Genomic DNA, 15429 nt, shown 5'->3' with positions numbered 1-15429 from the left:
CCGCAGCCTTGTTGCCGGCCCAGACCCTCATCTGTTTGCGGGAGCCAGGCCCAAGCCCGGCTGTGCTCCGACCCTACAGCTACAGAGCCTGGTCTCTGCTCCCAGCCTATTCTGGGGGACTTCCTTGCCCACCTGTCGGGGGTCCAGCACCGTGACCCGTCTGCCAGCCGACCCAGGAACCTGTCCCTGGTCTACGTGGGGCAGCTGACACTGCCATGGGCGCTGGTCTCCTCGCATCCTCTCTGCCTGTGGGCAGGGTCTGGCCTGGACTGCGTGCTGCTCCCACGGGACATGCCCACGGGACATGGGGTCAGGCGGCGAGCCTCAGGTCAGTGAGGGTCTCTGAAAGAGACATGCCCCTCAGCCTGGAGCCCACTGAGGCCCAGTGACGGGCAGGACATGGTGGTCGCATGGCGGTGCCTCTTCGTGGCGGGGCAGGGGTCTCTCCGGGCCCACCCTTGCTGTGTGTGGGCACTGCATGTTGGTGGCAGGGGTGTGGCCGTGAGCGGGGCGGGTGCTGGCAGGCACAGCTGGGGGGCACAGGACCGGGCGGGGTCGTTGTGGCCGCAGTGGGCGCCACGAGGCTGCGTGGGCCCTGGCATGTCCGGCCGTGCGTGGCAGCACATGGGTGCACATGGCCGCCGGAGGAGAAAGATGTAAAAATGGAGTTGTCAGCCAGGCTGATGGGCACAGTCGGCAAAGTGCAGAGTCGGCAGGACGCCGCGCCCGGCCCGGAGGGAGCGTCGGTTTGTGCTGAGGGCGCAGAGCGGCTGGGATGGAGCTAGCGGAGCCGACTCAAAACTTCATTAATTAAAGAAACTCATTAATGAGGGACATTTAATCAGCTGAAGATTAGCTCCGTGCGCGCGCCTCTTCCTCAGCTAGGCGCCGAGCAGGAGCGGCAGTCACCCGGCCGCCACCCCCAGCCTCCTGCGGGCGCCCGGGCCGGGCAGGGCGCCAGCAGCCTGGCAGCGGGACAGTGGCCGGGGCCAGGCTCCGGGGCTGCTCTCATGCCAGCCCACTCCTGGCAGCTGGGCGCTGGCCTGGGTGGAACAGGGGAGACCGTGGGAGGGATGGGGGCCCACGGGGCGAGTCTGGCCCGGCTGTAACACATGGCAGAGACCACGGCACCCCATGGGCAGTCGGGCCCACTGTGGGGACAGTCCAGCAGGGTCAGCCATGCCAGTGTGTGAGGCTCTGATGTGTGTGTGGGCACAGCGCACATCTATGTAGCAGAGTGCACACATGTGCTTGAGAATGTGTGTGTGGGAGCGTGTGCATGGTCATGCATGTGTGGAGACACAGGGATGTTTCTGGGCACACGTGTGCATGGGAATGCATGTGGGGGGACATGGGAATGTGTGTCTAGGCACACGTGTGCACGGGAATATGTGTGTGGGAACATGTGTCTAGGCACAAATGTGCACAGTAATGCGGCATTTGAGGGGACATGGGAATGAGTGTCTGGGCACATGTGTGCATGGGAATGTGTGTGGGGACACGGGAGCATGTGTATGAGCACACGTGTGCACAGGAATGCATGTGTGGGGATCTGGGAACATGTGTCTGGGCACACGTGTGCACAGGAATGTGTGGGGACCTGGGAATGTGTGTCTGGGCACAGTTGTGCTTGGGAATGCATGTCAGGGAACATGGGAATGTGTCTGGGCACATGTGTGCATGGGAATGTGTGTGGGAGGACGTGGGAATGTGTGGACACGTGTCATGGGAATGTGTGTGTGGGGACATGGGGACGTGTGTGTGGGGACACGGGTACATGTGTCTGGGCACACGTGTGCATGGGAATGCATGTGTGGGGACCTGGTAACATGTGTCTGGGCACATGAGTGCACGTGTGGAGTGGGATGCATCATGCTTGGCCTCGTCTGTGGGCACCACAGCCACCTCAGGCTGTGCAGACTCTTGCCGGGTACCCCCGACATCAGGGCCCTTTCTGCGGCTGTTGGGCAGGCCTGGGGACCCTGAGAGGGGCTTCAGGGTGGCACATCGGAGGCCGAGGGTCGTGTTGGGGAGTGTCCGGGTGCTGGCGTGGCCGTCTTCTGGGACTAACCCCCAGTTGTGTGGCCACAGCTGAGTTCCCCTGGGTGCCCGCCTCACCTTAGGTATCATCTGTTCCAGTTCCCTCCTGAGCCACTCCCCTCCAAGCTCCGTCCTGAAGGGGGTGGGGATGCAGGGGGTATACTCTCCCCTGGGCAGCACCATGGCAGGTCTGCCCACCCCCATGCCATGGGCCACAACCAACGCTGACGGCCCCAGTGAGCAGGAGGAGACTGCCTGCGGGAGCGGCCCATCCAGTGTTGTGGTCAGGGCGGGTGGGTCCTCCTGCGGTCTCCTTGCTTTGTCCTCAGTAAGCCCAGGGAGTGGACTTCAGGCAGCTGGAACTGGTCCTTGCTTCCAACATGGCGGGTAGGGGTCAGGATTGGGGGCTGCAGGTCTGGGTGACCCCAGGGTTGGTGCTTTCATGGGGGTGGAGGCTGGGTCCGTGCTGACCAGAAGGGGAGTCGTGGGAGCAGCCGCACAGGTGGATTAGGGAGCCAAGATTGAGATGTGTGCATGTGATGGAGGAAATTTGATCTTGGTCTTTAACAGTATTTTTCACGAGTCGGGGATCTTCACGCAGGGCCCAGGGCTCACTCCCTTCAGGCTTGGCCAAAGGGTCCAGCACTTCTTGCTTTACCATGTCAGTGTGGTGCTGGGCACAGACCTTAGTTTCTTGTGTCTGCAGGATGTGTGCCCCTGGCCCGGAACAGTCTCACTGGGCCCTCAGCCTTTAAGTTCTAAGCATTTCCTCATACTCCCCTGTTGTAAGTATGAATGTTTAGTTAGACGGCCTGAGGCACTGAGATGAGGAACGTGAGAAAAATCACTTTTCACGGAGGATCTCGTGACTCGCTCAGATCTTGTGACCAAGAACAGCCTTCTCAGCCTCCTTTTATTTGCTGTCTTATTGTAAACCCGGCCAAGGAAATTCAACAAAGTAGGAAGAATCAAAATAAGGAAAGGAAGTACAGGATGAGCATGTATCAAAGTATTCATTGTTTTGCCCTGTTGGGCAGGCAAACAGTTACAATATCCACAACTGAAACCTGATCAGTTACAGGAAGGAAAACATGGTCAGCTACAGTTTCCCCCTCCTCAAGAAACATGATGGAGCACTAGGCTTCATAGGTCGCAACTTCCTCACACCTGGGGTCTGTGATAAACAGGAGAGGATATTTACATCTAAAGGCTAGCTAGGTCTGAGATACCTGAGAAGGGGGAGCTGCTGCTTTGTGCTGCGGGAACTTGCTGGCCACAGAGCATCCGTTTGGCCTTTTCCAGAGGAATCAGACTCACAAGCTTAGGTTTACCCAATTAGTGCCAAGTGGGATCCTGGTTCTACTTTCTGCTTGTAGGGCAGCGTCCAAGGACTCATCCGCATGGTCTGCTTGGGCACTGACACCCCCATTCACCTGTCCATCTGTTTTTCTATCCGTTTGTCCGCTCACTCGTTTTCCCATCAGTTTGTCCATCCACCCATCTACTTTTCCACATACACATCCATCTGTTCATCCATCATCCATCCACCCATTCATCTGCCCATCATGCATACATCCACCTACTCATTCATCTATCCATTCACCCACCAGTCCATCCAGCCAGCCCGCCACCTGTCCAGTTGTCCATCAACCCATCCCCGATCCATCCACCCGTCCACCCACCCATCCATCCACTCACCCACCCATCCATCCGTCTATCCACCCATCCCTCTGTCCTACCATCCATCCATCGTCCGTCCGCCCATCCATCTGCAGCCACGGGCTGTGCTGTATGGCATGCAGGGGTGCGAGATGAGGGTGGGTGATATATTACCCCTGGGAGTTCCTGTGCCCCCAGGGTGGGTGCTGAGGTGTCCCCTCCCCCACCCCTGTTCCTTCTGTTCTGCACCTGCTCCTCCAGCCTGCGATGGCCCACCGGGCTCAGTTTACCCCAGCCCTCCCAAGCCTTCAGGGCCCTTTGGCTGTGAGGTCACAGGAGAGACAGGAGCAGGCAGGCAGGTGGACGCACCCGACACCCCTGGGGAGACGGGAGCTCAGTGTCTCCCTCTATGTCAGCAGTGTGGCAGGCTCCACGCTCGGGCGTGCTGACGTCCTTGTCCAGACAGTCTGTATGTCCATCCCAGCCCGCAGCTGTCTCCTGCCCCAGGGCCCCGCCACCCAGCACCCCCACCCTGCTTGGGCTCTCCGGCCAGTGTGAGCTCTGCGCCCCCAGGGGCTGTGGGTGTGGTTGACACTGTCACCTAGCCGGGGAAGGATGCAGAGACGAGGGTCCTGGGAGAAGGAAGCAGTGGGGAGAGGAGGGAGGGGCGTGTCTTGGTGGTCTGATCAGAGGGGGGTGTCATACGCCAGCGAGGGGCCCCTCTGGGAACCAGGGTGACATGGGCAGATCTGCTAATGATGGAGGCTGATCTTTGGGTCACCAGGGGAGAGAGGGCTGGGAGGGGATGGGCTGACACAGCTGTGGGGGTGCCACAGGACACAGGCACGTTGGTGGGTGGGGTCAGGCAGGCTGGACGCCCCCACCGGCATGTGTGCCCTCCGGGAGCTGAGCCTCGATAAAGAGTGTGAGGGGAAGGACAGTGCGCAGGCCCTCCAGGGGTGCACCTAACAGGCCTGGCCTTGGCACTAATAGACCCCAGGCTGCCAGCCTCATCCAGCCCGACACCCCCAGATGCCTGAAAGCGGTTGGTGGTGTCCATGGTGCCCACTGCAGGGCACAGAGGGAGCCACTGGCCACTGTGGCAGGAGCATCCAGAGGGGCACAGACTGTTGGGGTGAGGTCCCCTGGAGGGGCCGTGGGGATCAGCACTAGGCTGGGGACTGTCTGTGCCGTGCAGGCAGAGTGCCGGGTGGGGACAGCCTGCCACCAGTCTCTGATCTGGGCCCTGTCCTGCACCCAAATGGTGGGAGTGTGTGCTGAGTGTGTGGGACCCCAGGCCAGCCCCGGAGCATCCCCCACAGAGCACAGGTTCTTCAGAGGTAGAGAGGAGCCTCAGGAAACCTCAGGGGTCCTGAGGTAGAGGCAGCAGCTACCCACAACTCCCATCAGGACCCTGGTAGAGGGGCCCTGGGGTGCTGGTGCCTTCCTCCTTCAGGCAGGGGAAAAAAAAACAGGCTGGGGGTGTGCCCTGATCAGACCATGCCTCCCAGACAGGGTAGGTGTGGCCAGGGAGAGCCACAGGCGTCTCTGGGTGTGGTCAGGTTGGTTCAAGCCTCCTTTGGGGTGTGGTCTGATTGAGCCACGGCTCTGGGTGTGGTCATCCTGGGCCACGCCTCCCATGTATCCTGCCTGGACCCACCTGCTGTCCCCTGAGGTGATGAAGGTTCATAAGGCGCCACTATGGAGAACACAGGGCAGTGGCCCTACTCAGATGTTCCTAAGCATGAGGGTGCAGTTAGCACAAAGCTTCCACTTTTTAAAATCTTGTCTATGGTAAGAAAGAAAGAAGAAAGGAAGGAAGGAAGGAAGGAAGGAAGGAAGGAAGGAAGGAAGGAAGGAAGGAAAAGAGAAAACACCGTGTCTGTGCTGACAGAAATGTCCCAAGCTCCGGAGTGATCCCCCAACTGGCACCGCAGCTCAGTGGCCCAGGACTCGGGGGATGACTGACAGCTCTCACTCAGCTCCAGCGAGGACCCGGGGAGAGCTGGTGGGCCGCACAGGCCCCTGTAGAGTGTCCGGGGTGGGGGGCTCCCAGGCCATCAGCAGGGGTGACGCCCGCCCCTATGGGCTCTGGGAAGCAGGGGAGGTGCCATGGGGGTTCTCACAGCCTCTCTCTTCCACAGGGCAACCAGAACGCCACGGCTCCGCCTGAAGCAATGGCCCAGCCCTACCCCCCCACCCAGTACCCCCCTCCGCCACAGAATGGCATCCCCGCCGAGTATGCCCCACCCCCGCCGCACCCCACGCAGGACTACTCGGGCCAGCCCCCCGTCCCCCCGGAGCACAGCCTGACCCTGTACACACCAGCACAGACGCAGGCCGAGCAGCCGGGCACCGAGGCCAGCACGCAGCCAGGAGCCGGGGCGCCCCCTGTGCCGGTAAGGCCCCCACTGCGTTGCTCCTAGGGCAAGCCCACCCCACCTTCCTGGGGAGCAGGGATAGGACCCCCCACGTCCAGACCCCCTGGACTCAGAGGCCACCCTTTCCCTGGCACCCCCACGACAGGGACCCCGCCCCTCCCCCAGCCAGCTCTTCAGACCCTCTGAGCTCAGAAGCGCCCCCACCCCCAGCCTTGTGCCCAGCGCGTCCGAGCTGATCCCCAGCCAGCAGCCTCCTCTGCGGGGGTCACCTGGCCCCCGGCTACCTGGAGCCCGGTGGGCACCCACTACTGACCAGCCTGCAGTGGCCTCCTGCAGAGGGACCCCAATGTGCTCGGGGTGACCAGGGGCACAGGAAGCAGCACAGATCGCAGGAGCAGACGCCTCTTGGCTTCTGCTGCACCCAGAAACAGGCCTGGGCATCTGTGCCCCCAGGCCCAGCACAGCCTGGCAGAGGCCTACAGGGGGCACCCAGTCCAGCACCTGGGGGCAGTTGTGCCCGCCTGTGCCCAGCACTGGGGTGCAGGGGAGGAAGCAGGAGCTTCCCCGTAGGACCATCCATGCCCCCCCAGAGTCATGGCCACATGCCTGGGAGGGTGTCCCAGGCCCTGCAGGGTATGTGGGGGGAGTGAAGACCAAGACGCAGTTCAGGCCTCAGGCCAAAGGTCCCCACCCGGCAGGCCACCAGCCACCACTGCCCCTTCCCCAGCCCCTGTCTGTCTCCTGGTCACCCCACAGCTCGGCCACTCCCTGCCAGGCTAGCCACCCAACCTTGCACACTCCATATGCCAACGCTCCCCCTCCTCCCTGATGCTCCTCGTGGTGCTCTCCCTGTGTTCTCCCTCCTCTCCAGCAATCCTCCCTGGTGCCCCACCTCCTCCTTGGTGCTCTAAATCCTCTCCTCTGCACCCCTCCTCCCCGTGCTCCCACCCAGTGCTCCTCCTGTCCAGTACTCCTCCCTGTGAGTGGTTGTGGATGCTCCATCAGAAGAGTCTCCAGGAGCTCCCGCCTTTTGCCCCTGCGGGTGTCAGAGCCGAAGCAGGATGACCAGTGGGGTTGTCCCGGGAGCAAGGCGCTGAGCAGTGGGTGTGGGCCGTTCTGTTCTGGGGTTCCCCGGGTGGCCTGGCTGGTTTGGCAGCGGCGGGCGAGGTCTCTGAGGAGAGGCAGGCGCAGAGAGAAGCGGGAGCCTCCGCCCCTGCCAGCCTGGTCTCTTCCCGAACTGGGCTTGTGTGGTCCTGCAGGGGGGCCCCTGACCAAGGCAGCTACCCCCCTCAGCGGGGCTGTGGCTGCGGGCGGGGCATTAGGGTTGCCTCATGGCCCGGGAATCCGCAGCCGGGAGAGGCCTGGATGGGGCCGCGTCTGGGCGAGCAGGGGCCGTGTGCCAGCGTGGGTCTCCTGGACAGGGGACCCTGAGGGCCGCCTTCCCCCTCCCATCTCTTCCTGAGCTGCTCCCCCTTAAGGGGGGCCTGATCGTGGGCACCTTTGGCCTTGCTCCTGAAGCACAGCTCTGACTGTCCCCGGGCACCCCCCCCACCCCCACTCCCACCCCCCCCACCCCCCCGCTGGGCACTCACCCATCCTTCCTCCTGCGGGGCCGACCACTGCCCTCTGCTGGCCGGACACTTGCACTGCAGCCCCATCCCTCTGCATGCCCAGATCCGCCTTGTGACCCCCGTCACCTGTGCCTGAAGCAGCCGAGGCAGGGGGTGTGGGACATGCTGGGGGCCTGGACTCAACTGCCCCTTTCCCAGAAGCAGCCAAGTCTCCTGGGGTGGAGGGCTGCAGGGACCAGTGATGCCCAGATGGTTCTGCTGACACTTGGGGCGTGGCCAGCAGGCCCAGGCTGGGCAGAGAGGGGCAGAGAAGGGCTGGGCTGCCGGGCACCTGCAGACGGACACGGGGCTCCCTGGGACAGACCGACATAGGGGTTCCCTGGGACAGACAGGCAGACACAGGGGTTTCCTGGGACAGGCAGACAGACATAGGGGTTCCCTGGGACAGACAGACACAGGGCTTCCCTGGGACAGACAGACATGGGTTTCCAGAGTTCCTGTCCCAGAAGTGGACGCAGCCCAGTGTGGCACTGGCTGGGCAGATCGGAGCAGGCAGCTGTGTGATCTGTTCACAGGCACCCAGCATAGGCACGGCCACTGCATCCATCACTGACGTGTGCCAATGTCCCCTCACACAGGGCTGGAGCTTGGGGTGTCCATTGCAGTGAACAGACAGCCGCAGGGCCGCTTTGGGGTCATGGAGATGCCCGCTATCAGGACCCTCCCAGCCAGCACCCAGCAGCCCGCACAGCTGCACCCAGGCAGCACTGGAGAGGGCAGCTCTAGGCATCCCTTTCTCTGCCCTCCTGGGACCCACACCAGCCTCTCCCCACAGCAGACGGACGAGGCGGCGCAGACAGACAGCCAGTCGTTGCTCCCCACGGACGCCTCGGACAAGCAGCTGCCCAAGCGGCTGCACGTCTCCAACATCCCCTTCCGCTTCCGGGACCCCGATCTGCGGCAAATGTTCGGGGTGAGTGTGTGCACCCCGCGACCTGCGGCTTCCTGGCACTGCCCGCTCAGCCCTGCCCTGCTGTGGGCCCCTGGCCAGGTCTGTGGCCTGCAGGTCCAGGGCATCTGCACTGTCCTCGGGCGCATGGCTCCTGCCCACCCTCTGCACCCCCTGCCCAGCACACAGGAGGCACCTGGTTCCTGGGCCCCTGCCCAGATCCCAGAGCCTCACCTCTGCGCTGGGACACAGCCTGGGGCCGGCAGGGCTCAGCCCTCGGAGGAGGAGGAGGCCCCTGGGGTGGGGGATGTCAGAAGACCTGGTTCCTGTTACCTGGGCCTGTAGGTGACAGCCATGGCACCACCCCTTACCCCTATACCATGGCGCCACCCCTCACCCTGCACCATGACATCACCCTCACCCCTGCACCGTGACATCACCCCCACCCCTGCACTGTGATATCACCCTCACCCCTGCACCATGACATCACCCCCACCCCTGCACCGTGATATCACCCTCACCCCTGCACCGTGATATCACCCTCACCCCTGCACCGTGACATCACCCCTCACCCCTGCACTGTGACATCACCCCTCATCCCTGCACTGTGATATCACTCCACCCTTGTACCGTGACATCCTTCTCACCCCTGCAGCATGGCACTACTCCTTACCCCTGTACCGTGGTCTCACCCCTGCACTATGGCACCACCCCTCACCCCAGCACCATGGTATCATCCTCCACCTCTATGCCATGACATCACCCCTGTACCATGACATCAGCCCTCACCCTGCACCATGGTACATTCACCCCTGTTCCACAGACACCAAACATGCAGCATGGTATCACCCTTCATGCCTCTACCCATACCTTCACCCTGCACTATGGACACCTGCCCCTCACCCCTGCACCACACATACCCACTCCTCACCCCTGTACCAGACACCCGCCCCTCACCCCTGCACCACGGACACCCATCCCTCACCCCTGCACCACACACATTCACCCTCACCCCTGCACCACAGACACCTACCCCTCACCCCTGCACCACAGACAACTACGCCTCACCCCTGCACCAGACATCCACCCCTCACCCCTGCACCAGACACCCACCCTGCACCACAGACACCGCACCTCACCACAGACACCCACCACACATCCCTGCACCACAGACACCCCCTCACTCCTGCACCACAGATACCCACCTCTCATCCTTGTACCACAGACACCCACCCCTCACCCCTGCACCACAGACACCCACCCCTCACCTCTGCACCAGACACCTTCCCCTCACCCCTCCACTAGAGGCCTCACCTTCCTCCCCTTTGCAGCACTGGTGGAACGGGGATTGCCCCAACCACACTGTCCCCCACCCACACTGCCTCCCAGGGTGGAGGGGGGACCCGCCAGTGGTGGTAGCACTGGGGGGCTGAGGACGACCGCTCACATCTCACTGGCATTGGGGGATCAGAGCCTCACAGCATGTGACAGTAACTGGAGGGACTGCCTTTGGGGGCGCTGGACCGAGCTGCGGGGGCGGGGGGCAGAGAATGGGGCAGGAGCTCAGGGTCTCCTGAGCGTGGGGAGTGGGGGGTCTTGCCATCCCTGCCTGGGGCCTCCTCCTCCAGGCACTCCGTCTTTTCCAAGGCTCTGCCCTGCCCCCACGCCCTGCCTAAGCCCGTTCCCCCAGTGTGAGTCTGGGGTGAGGGGGACCCAGGCAGCCCACACCCCGCATGTCCCTGGCAGGGGGCCAGTGTGTCCCAGACTCTCGGGGACCCTGCCCCTGCGCCCAGACAGGCCACCTCGTCCCCGGGCCATGGGAGCTGACGAGTCTCAACCCTCCTTTCCCCACCCTTCGCTCCTGTTGCCCCGTCCCCCCCGTCCACTGCTGTCCCCTCCTGTCCCCCGTCCCCTCCTGTCCCCCCTGTTTCCCTTGGTCTCCGCACCCCGCACCCCCTTCTCTCTCTGCAGCAATTCGGGAAAATCTTAGACGTGGAGATCATTTTTAACGAGCGGGGTTCCAAGGTGGGTGCCATCCGTCCAGAGGCCACCCGGGGACCGCGCGCCAAGGGTCCCACCTGGAGACTCGGGGTGTCTGTCCCGTGCCCCCCGCCCCGCTGTGCGTGTGGCCGCGCCCTTCTCTCCGCCCACAGCTCCTCCCTCCTAGGGCCTCCCCAGCCCCAAACCCCGGCCACTGCCCACGCCCAGGGCCCCCTCCTCTGACTCGCTTCTCACCCCTCTCTCTCTTTCTCTCTCTCTCTCTGTCTCTCTCTGTCTCCCCCCTGCCCCACCCGCCTGCGCCCCCACTCTGTCCTTCTCACAGGGTTTTGGGTTTGTAACTTTTGAGACTAGCGCAGATGCTGACCGAGCCCGGGAGAAGCTGAATGGGACAATCGTGGAGGGACGGAAAATTGAGGTGCTGACACCAACGTGTGGCCGGGGACCCTCCCAGCCCTGCTGCGGCAGGAAGAGGGGCAGAGTGGGTCACACTAAGGCCGAGGGGTCCTGTCCCCTCCTCTCTCAAGAGGCTTCTCAGTGGCGGGCACCCAGGACAGTGTGCAGAGCTCAGCACCCGCCAAACTGTGTCCCACTTGGGGCCCCACGAATATTACGCCCTGTAGGGACCCGCCCGTGAGCCAGCAGCCTGCAGTGGCCTATGCACCACCCCAGAGGGCAGCAGTAACAGGTTGCCAGGTCCAGGAAGGGCCGCGATGAGGGGACAGCGCAGATGGTGCTGGAGCCAGGGGCTCCCCTGCATGGTCAGGGTGGGCTGGTCGGAGTGTGAGGAGGCAGCTTCGGGGAGGGCCGGTAGAAGGTTCCAGAAGCCGCAACCTTGCCAGCTCATGCCTCGGCAGGTGCCGGGGCCGAGGCTCCCTGGATAGGAGCGTGGCCAGAACCCTCCCTGAGTCCCAGTGTCCACCCTTCCCTTCACAGGGGCCCGCGCTGCACCCGTACAGCCAGGGTGAAGGGAATACAGAACCTCCATCCACTCTCTGGATCCTCCCAGGGGTGCTGCCCCTCTGAGAATGGGGGTTGTCCGCGGGGGGACAGTGGCAGAGCACTCGGTGGGGAGTCCAGCAGCCGGAAGCCCAGAGAGCCCCAGAGCTCAGTGTGGAGTGGATGCTGTGTGCAGTGTGGCTGATCCCCCTGCAGGGGGCAGCACTGGGACAGGCAGCTGAGCTGGGGCTGGTGGGGGGTGGCGCTGCGGTGGCCACACCCCCCAAATGCCCCCTCACCTCCCGTTCTCTCTGGCAGGTCAACAACGCCACCGCCCGGGTTATGACCAACAAGAAGACCGTGAACCCCTACACCAACGGTGAGTGGGGACCCGCCTTTCCCAGACTCTGATCGTGGTGAGAAAGCAGGTGACCGTTGCGGGGACAGAGGGCTGGGCTGGGCCCCTTGGCAGGTGACAGTCCCAGGTGTGGGGGACAGGGAAGGGGTACAGTCAGGTGACCCTGTCTTCACAGATGAAGCTGCAGAACCAAGCGCTGGCTGTCCAGGGAGTGGGGGACCCCCATGCCCCCCCCCCGCTCCCCAGTCCTCTTTCCAGGCTAACAGCCCCATTCCTAGTTGGTGTCTTATAAGGAGCCCCCCAATCTCTTCCACTCCGAGTCTGAGCTGTGTGTGGAGTCACTGGTATTAGGGAAGCTCCGGGGGGTGACCTCTGCTGCCCCCCACCCCGCGTGGCAGTGCCTGGAGTGGCCAGAGCTCGGCCCCCACCCCACTTGCTGTGCTGACGACAGTCCAAGCTCTTGCTGAAATATGGAGGTGCCCAGCTTTGCCAGAGAGCCAAGAGCTGCTGGATGTGGCCTCTGGGCTTGATGCCAGGCTCCAGCTGGCACCACAGAACTGTGTCTACAATGGGCAGCCCGCTCTCTGCCCAGAGCCTGGGGGGGCTGAGGGCAGGACTTCATGCGCCCACCCTGAACTGCTCAGAAAACACTTTTCTGGGGAACCCGAGGACTCACAGAACATTCCCGGGTGCCAGCCCCGGTGTTCTGACGCTACACCGGGCCAGATCTGTGCCGGTGGGCTGGAGGTGCACGGACCATGTGGGGGCCATCCCAGCCCCTGGCCAGCAGAGGGGCGCCCCAGGCCTTGTTGGAAGCTCTTGCCACCTTAGCCTCACTCCCCAGGGTAAAGGGCCAGGTGCCCGCCTGCACTCTGATGCCCACCCCATCACTGCTCCGCTGGGTCCCTCCCGACCTCCATCAGCTCTCAGTAAACGGGCGAGGACCACAGTCCTGCCACCCCCAGGCAAAGCCGCCACCCTCCTCCCCACCCGCTGCCTGGTCCGCCTCCCACGGGCTGCTAACAGATGGGATGCCATCTGTGCCCAGCCCAGAGGCAAGGGCAGGACTCATGTGGGGAGCATGCCCCCTGCCCAGAGCAGAGGCCTGGGCCAGGGGCTTGGCAGGATGTCCCTGGCCAAGGCCACAGCCTAGCCCTGCAGGCAGCCAGCCAGCCGCCTTCCCTGCAGAGAAGGCCCAGGGCTGGGCGCCATGAGGAGCAAGCGGCCCGGCTGCCCATGCCTCACGGCACAGCCCAAGATGCCCACGCCTCCTGTGGCCATTATTATCATTGTTATTAGAATGTTTGGCCACCCACTGGTGCTCAGGTCTTACTCCTGGCTTTGTGTTCAGGTCTTACACCTGACAGGGCTCACGGGACCCCCTGGCGTGCCCAGGACCCACCACCCCACCTGCTGTACTATCTCTCCCAAGCCCCCCGGGCCTGCTGTCTAAGAAGCTCCCTGTCGGCTGCTCATCAGAGGCCTGGGGTCCGCTCTGGCACCGACAGCGGGGGCTCAGGCCGGAACTGGGCTCCCAGCCTCGCTTGATTCCGAGGGAGTGGGTGACCGGCTCTCTTTGTGTCCTCTAGGCTGGAAACTAAACCCCGTGGTGGGTGCCGTGTATGGGCCAGAGTTCTATGCAGGTAAATGCCGGACAGGGTGGGACAGGTGGGCAGGGCTTGAGGGGGCGTGTCGGGGCGGGTGGATGTGACTTTTGGGAGGCGTGTCCAGGGAGGGTGTAGTCTGAGATGGGCGAGGCTTTGAGAAGGTGCGGTCTGGTTTGTGGGCGGGGGCTTTGAGGGCGTGTCCTGTCTGGGTAGGCGGGGATTGATGAGCGTGTCCTGGGCGATGTTGCATTGGGCGGGGCTTGTGAGAGGCGTGTCCCGAGTAAGGTTGCGGTGGGCGGGGCTTGAGAGGGGCGTGTCCCGAGTGAGATTGTGGTGGGTGTGGCTCGAGAGGGGGGTGTCCCGAGTTGAGGTTGCTGTGGGCGGGGCTTGGTGGGCGGGTCCCGAGTGAGGTTGCAGCAGCTGGGCTCCAGGGACATGTTTGTGGAAGGGGCTATTGTGGGTGGGGCTTGAGGGGAGGGGCGTGTCTTCGGTGGGTGGGGCTCGAGGGACGGGCCCCGGGCGGAGTCAGGCGGGGTTGGGCGGACACGTGTCCAGCGTGGTCCAGGTGGCGCTCACCTCCTCCTCCCGGCCCTTTCCTGCAGTGACGGGCTTTCCTTACCCCACCACGGGCACAGCCGTGGCCTACAGGGGCGCGCACCTACGGGGCCGGGGCCGGGCCGTGTATAATACGTTTCGGGCTGCGCCGCCGCCGCCCCCCATCCCAACTTACGGAGCGTGAGTACCTGGTGGGCGAGCCCGGTCTGGGAGGGATGGGGCAAGGGCCTGGGTGTTAGGCAGCCTTGGCAGAATCCCGGGGGTGGGGGGCAGAGGACGCTGGCACCACGCAACCTGGCCTCAGAGCATGGCAGGCAGCGCGGGCAGGGGGGCGCATCGGGCCAGGCGGTTCTCTGCAGCCCGCCAGCCCCGGGATCCAGCAGGTTCTCCTCTCAGTCCTCCCGGGTCCGTTTCCCGGGGCCTGCTGCCCTGCTACCCCTGAAGGGACCCCAACTGCCTAGAGGGGGGCGGGAGAGCCAGCTGGGCCGGGCCCTGGGTGTGTGGGAGAGGCGCTGACCAGCAGGGGTGTTACTCTATTGTTATACCGAACAGGGCGCTGGAGCAAACGCTTGTTAAAATGCCGGTCCCGTGGGCAGGGCTGGCACCCTGCCCCCTCCCTCCGCAGACTCCGGAGCCGGCCGGCCCCGCCTCTCCCGCGCTCCCACCACTTTCTTGTCCGTTTGCTTCCAGGGTCGTATACCAGGACGGCTTTTACGGTGCTGAGATTTACGTAAGTCAGCTGAGGTGGGGGCACAGCCGGGGGGGCGGGGGGGCCCGCATGGGTACTCCACCTGGCCACAGCTCAGTCTAGGTTACCCATCAGTGGTGAGAGACTCAGGTCCCCCAAGGTTCCCTAAGGTGGGCTGCTTTTCCTCTTCCCATCTGCAGGGGCACCAGTGAGCCCCCTGGGTCCCCTTTGTCCAGTATTGCAGCCCCAGAAAGTCCAGGAGGAGGTCGCGGGGCAGGTCCCTGGGCACGGTCCTATCTTGGGGCTACACCTCCAGCTCCCACTCACTGGGAACTGCCCCTGTCCCCCTGTGCCCACAGCAGGGAAACACCCACTCCCCTCTTGGGCTGCCAGGGCAGGGGTGTGGTCAGTATCCGAGGGACACCCGGAACCATCCCTGGGTTCTCTGGGCCCATCACCAGTCAAGTCAGGGCCTTCTGGCCTGACAACATCTGCCACACACAGCTGGCCCCCAGGAGGCTGAGTGCAGACTGATGGGTGAAGGTGCGTGTCGTGGAATATGAGCAGTGAGGGAGCGGAGGATGTGGGTGCATGGAATGATGAGTGGGAAGGGGGGAATGACAGCGCGTGAGTGTGTGATGGACTGTGAAGGGGGATGGGCGTGTATGAATGAGTGATGGAGTG

At 63.5% G+C, this 15429-nt stretch overlaps 2 protein-coding genes across 5 annotated transcripts in view; one reads left to right on the top strand and one right to left on the bottom strand.

Moving 5' to 3' along the window:
- PGS1 (phosphatidylglycerophosphate synthase 1) overlaps positions 1-15429 on the bottom strand; it is a 305261-nt gene that overhangs the window by 54996 nt on the left and 234836 nt on the right. The window lies entirely within an intron of this gene.
- Positions 1-15429, top strand: part of RBFOX3 (RNA binding fox-1 homolog 3) — a 54328-nt gene that overhangs the window by 35555 nt on the left and 3344 nt on the right. For 3 of the 4 annotated variants that reach the window (XM_056115783.1, XM_056115781.1, XM_056115782.1), the window contains exons 2-9: positions 5844-6098; positions 8487-8624; positions 10572-10625; positions 10924-11016; positions 11856-11916; positions 13485-13538; positions 14105-14237; positions 14610-14787. In XM_056115783.1, the coding sequence (XP_055971758.1) occupies positions 5877-6098; positions 8487-8624; positions 10572-10625; positions 10924-11016; positions 11856-11916; positions 13485-13538; positions 14105-14237; positions 14610-14787 (933 nt within the window). In that variant the 5' untranslated portion in view covers positions 5844-5876. The remainder of the gene's footprint in view (positions 1-5843; positions 6099-8486; positions 8625-10571; positions 10626-10923; positions 11017-11855; positions 11917-13484; positions 13539-14104; positions 14238-14609; positions 14788-15429) is intronic. The other variant, XM_056115784.1, reaches the window with a different exon arrangement.

Source organism: Sorex fumeus, unplaced genomic scaffold, assembly GCF_029834395.1.
Source record: "Sorex fumeus unplaced genomic scaffold, SorFum_2.1 ptg000029l, whole genome shotgun sequence".
Taxonomy (NCBI): domain Eukaryota; kingdom Metazoa; phylum Chordata; class Mammalia; order Eulipotyphla; family Soricidae; genus Sorex; species Sorex fumeus.
The sequence above is the reverse complement of the archived record's forward strand: the minus strand, read 5'-3'. Positions and strand labels throughout refer to the sequence as shown.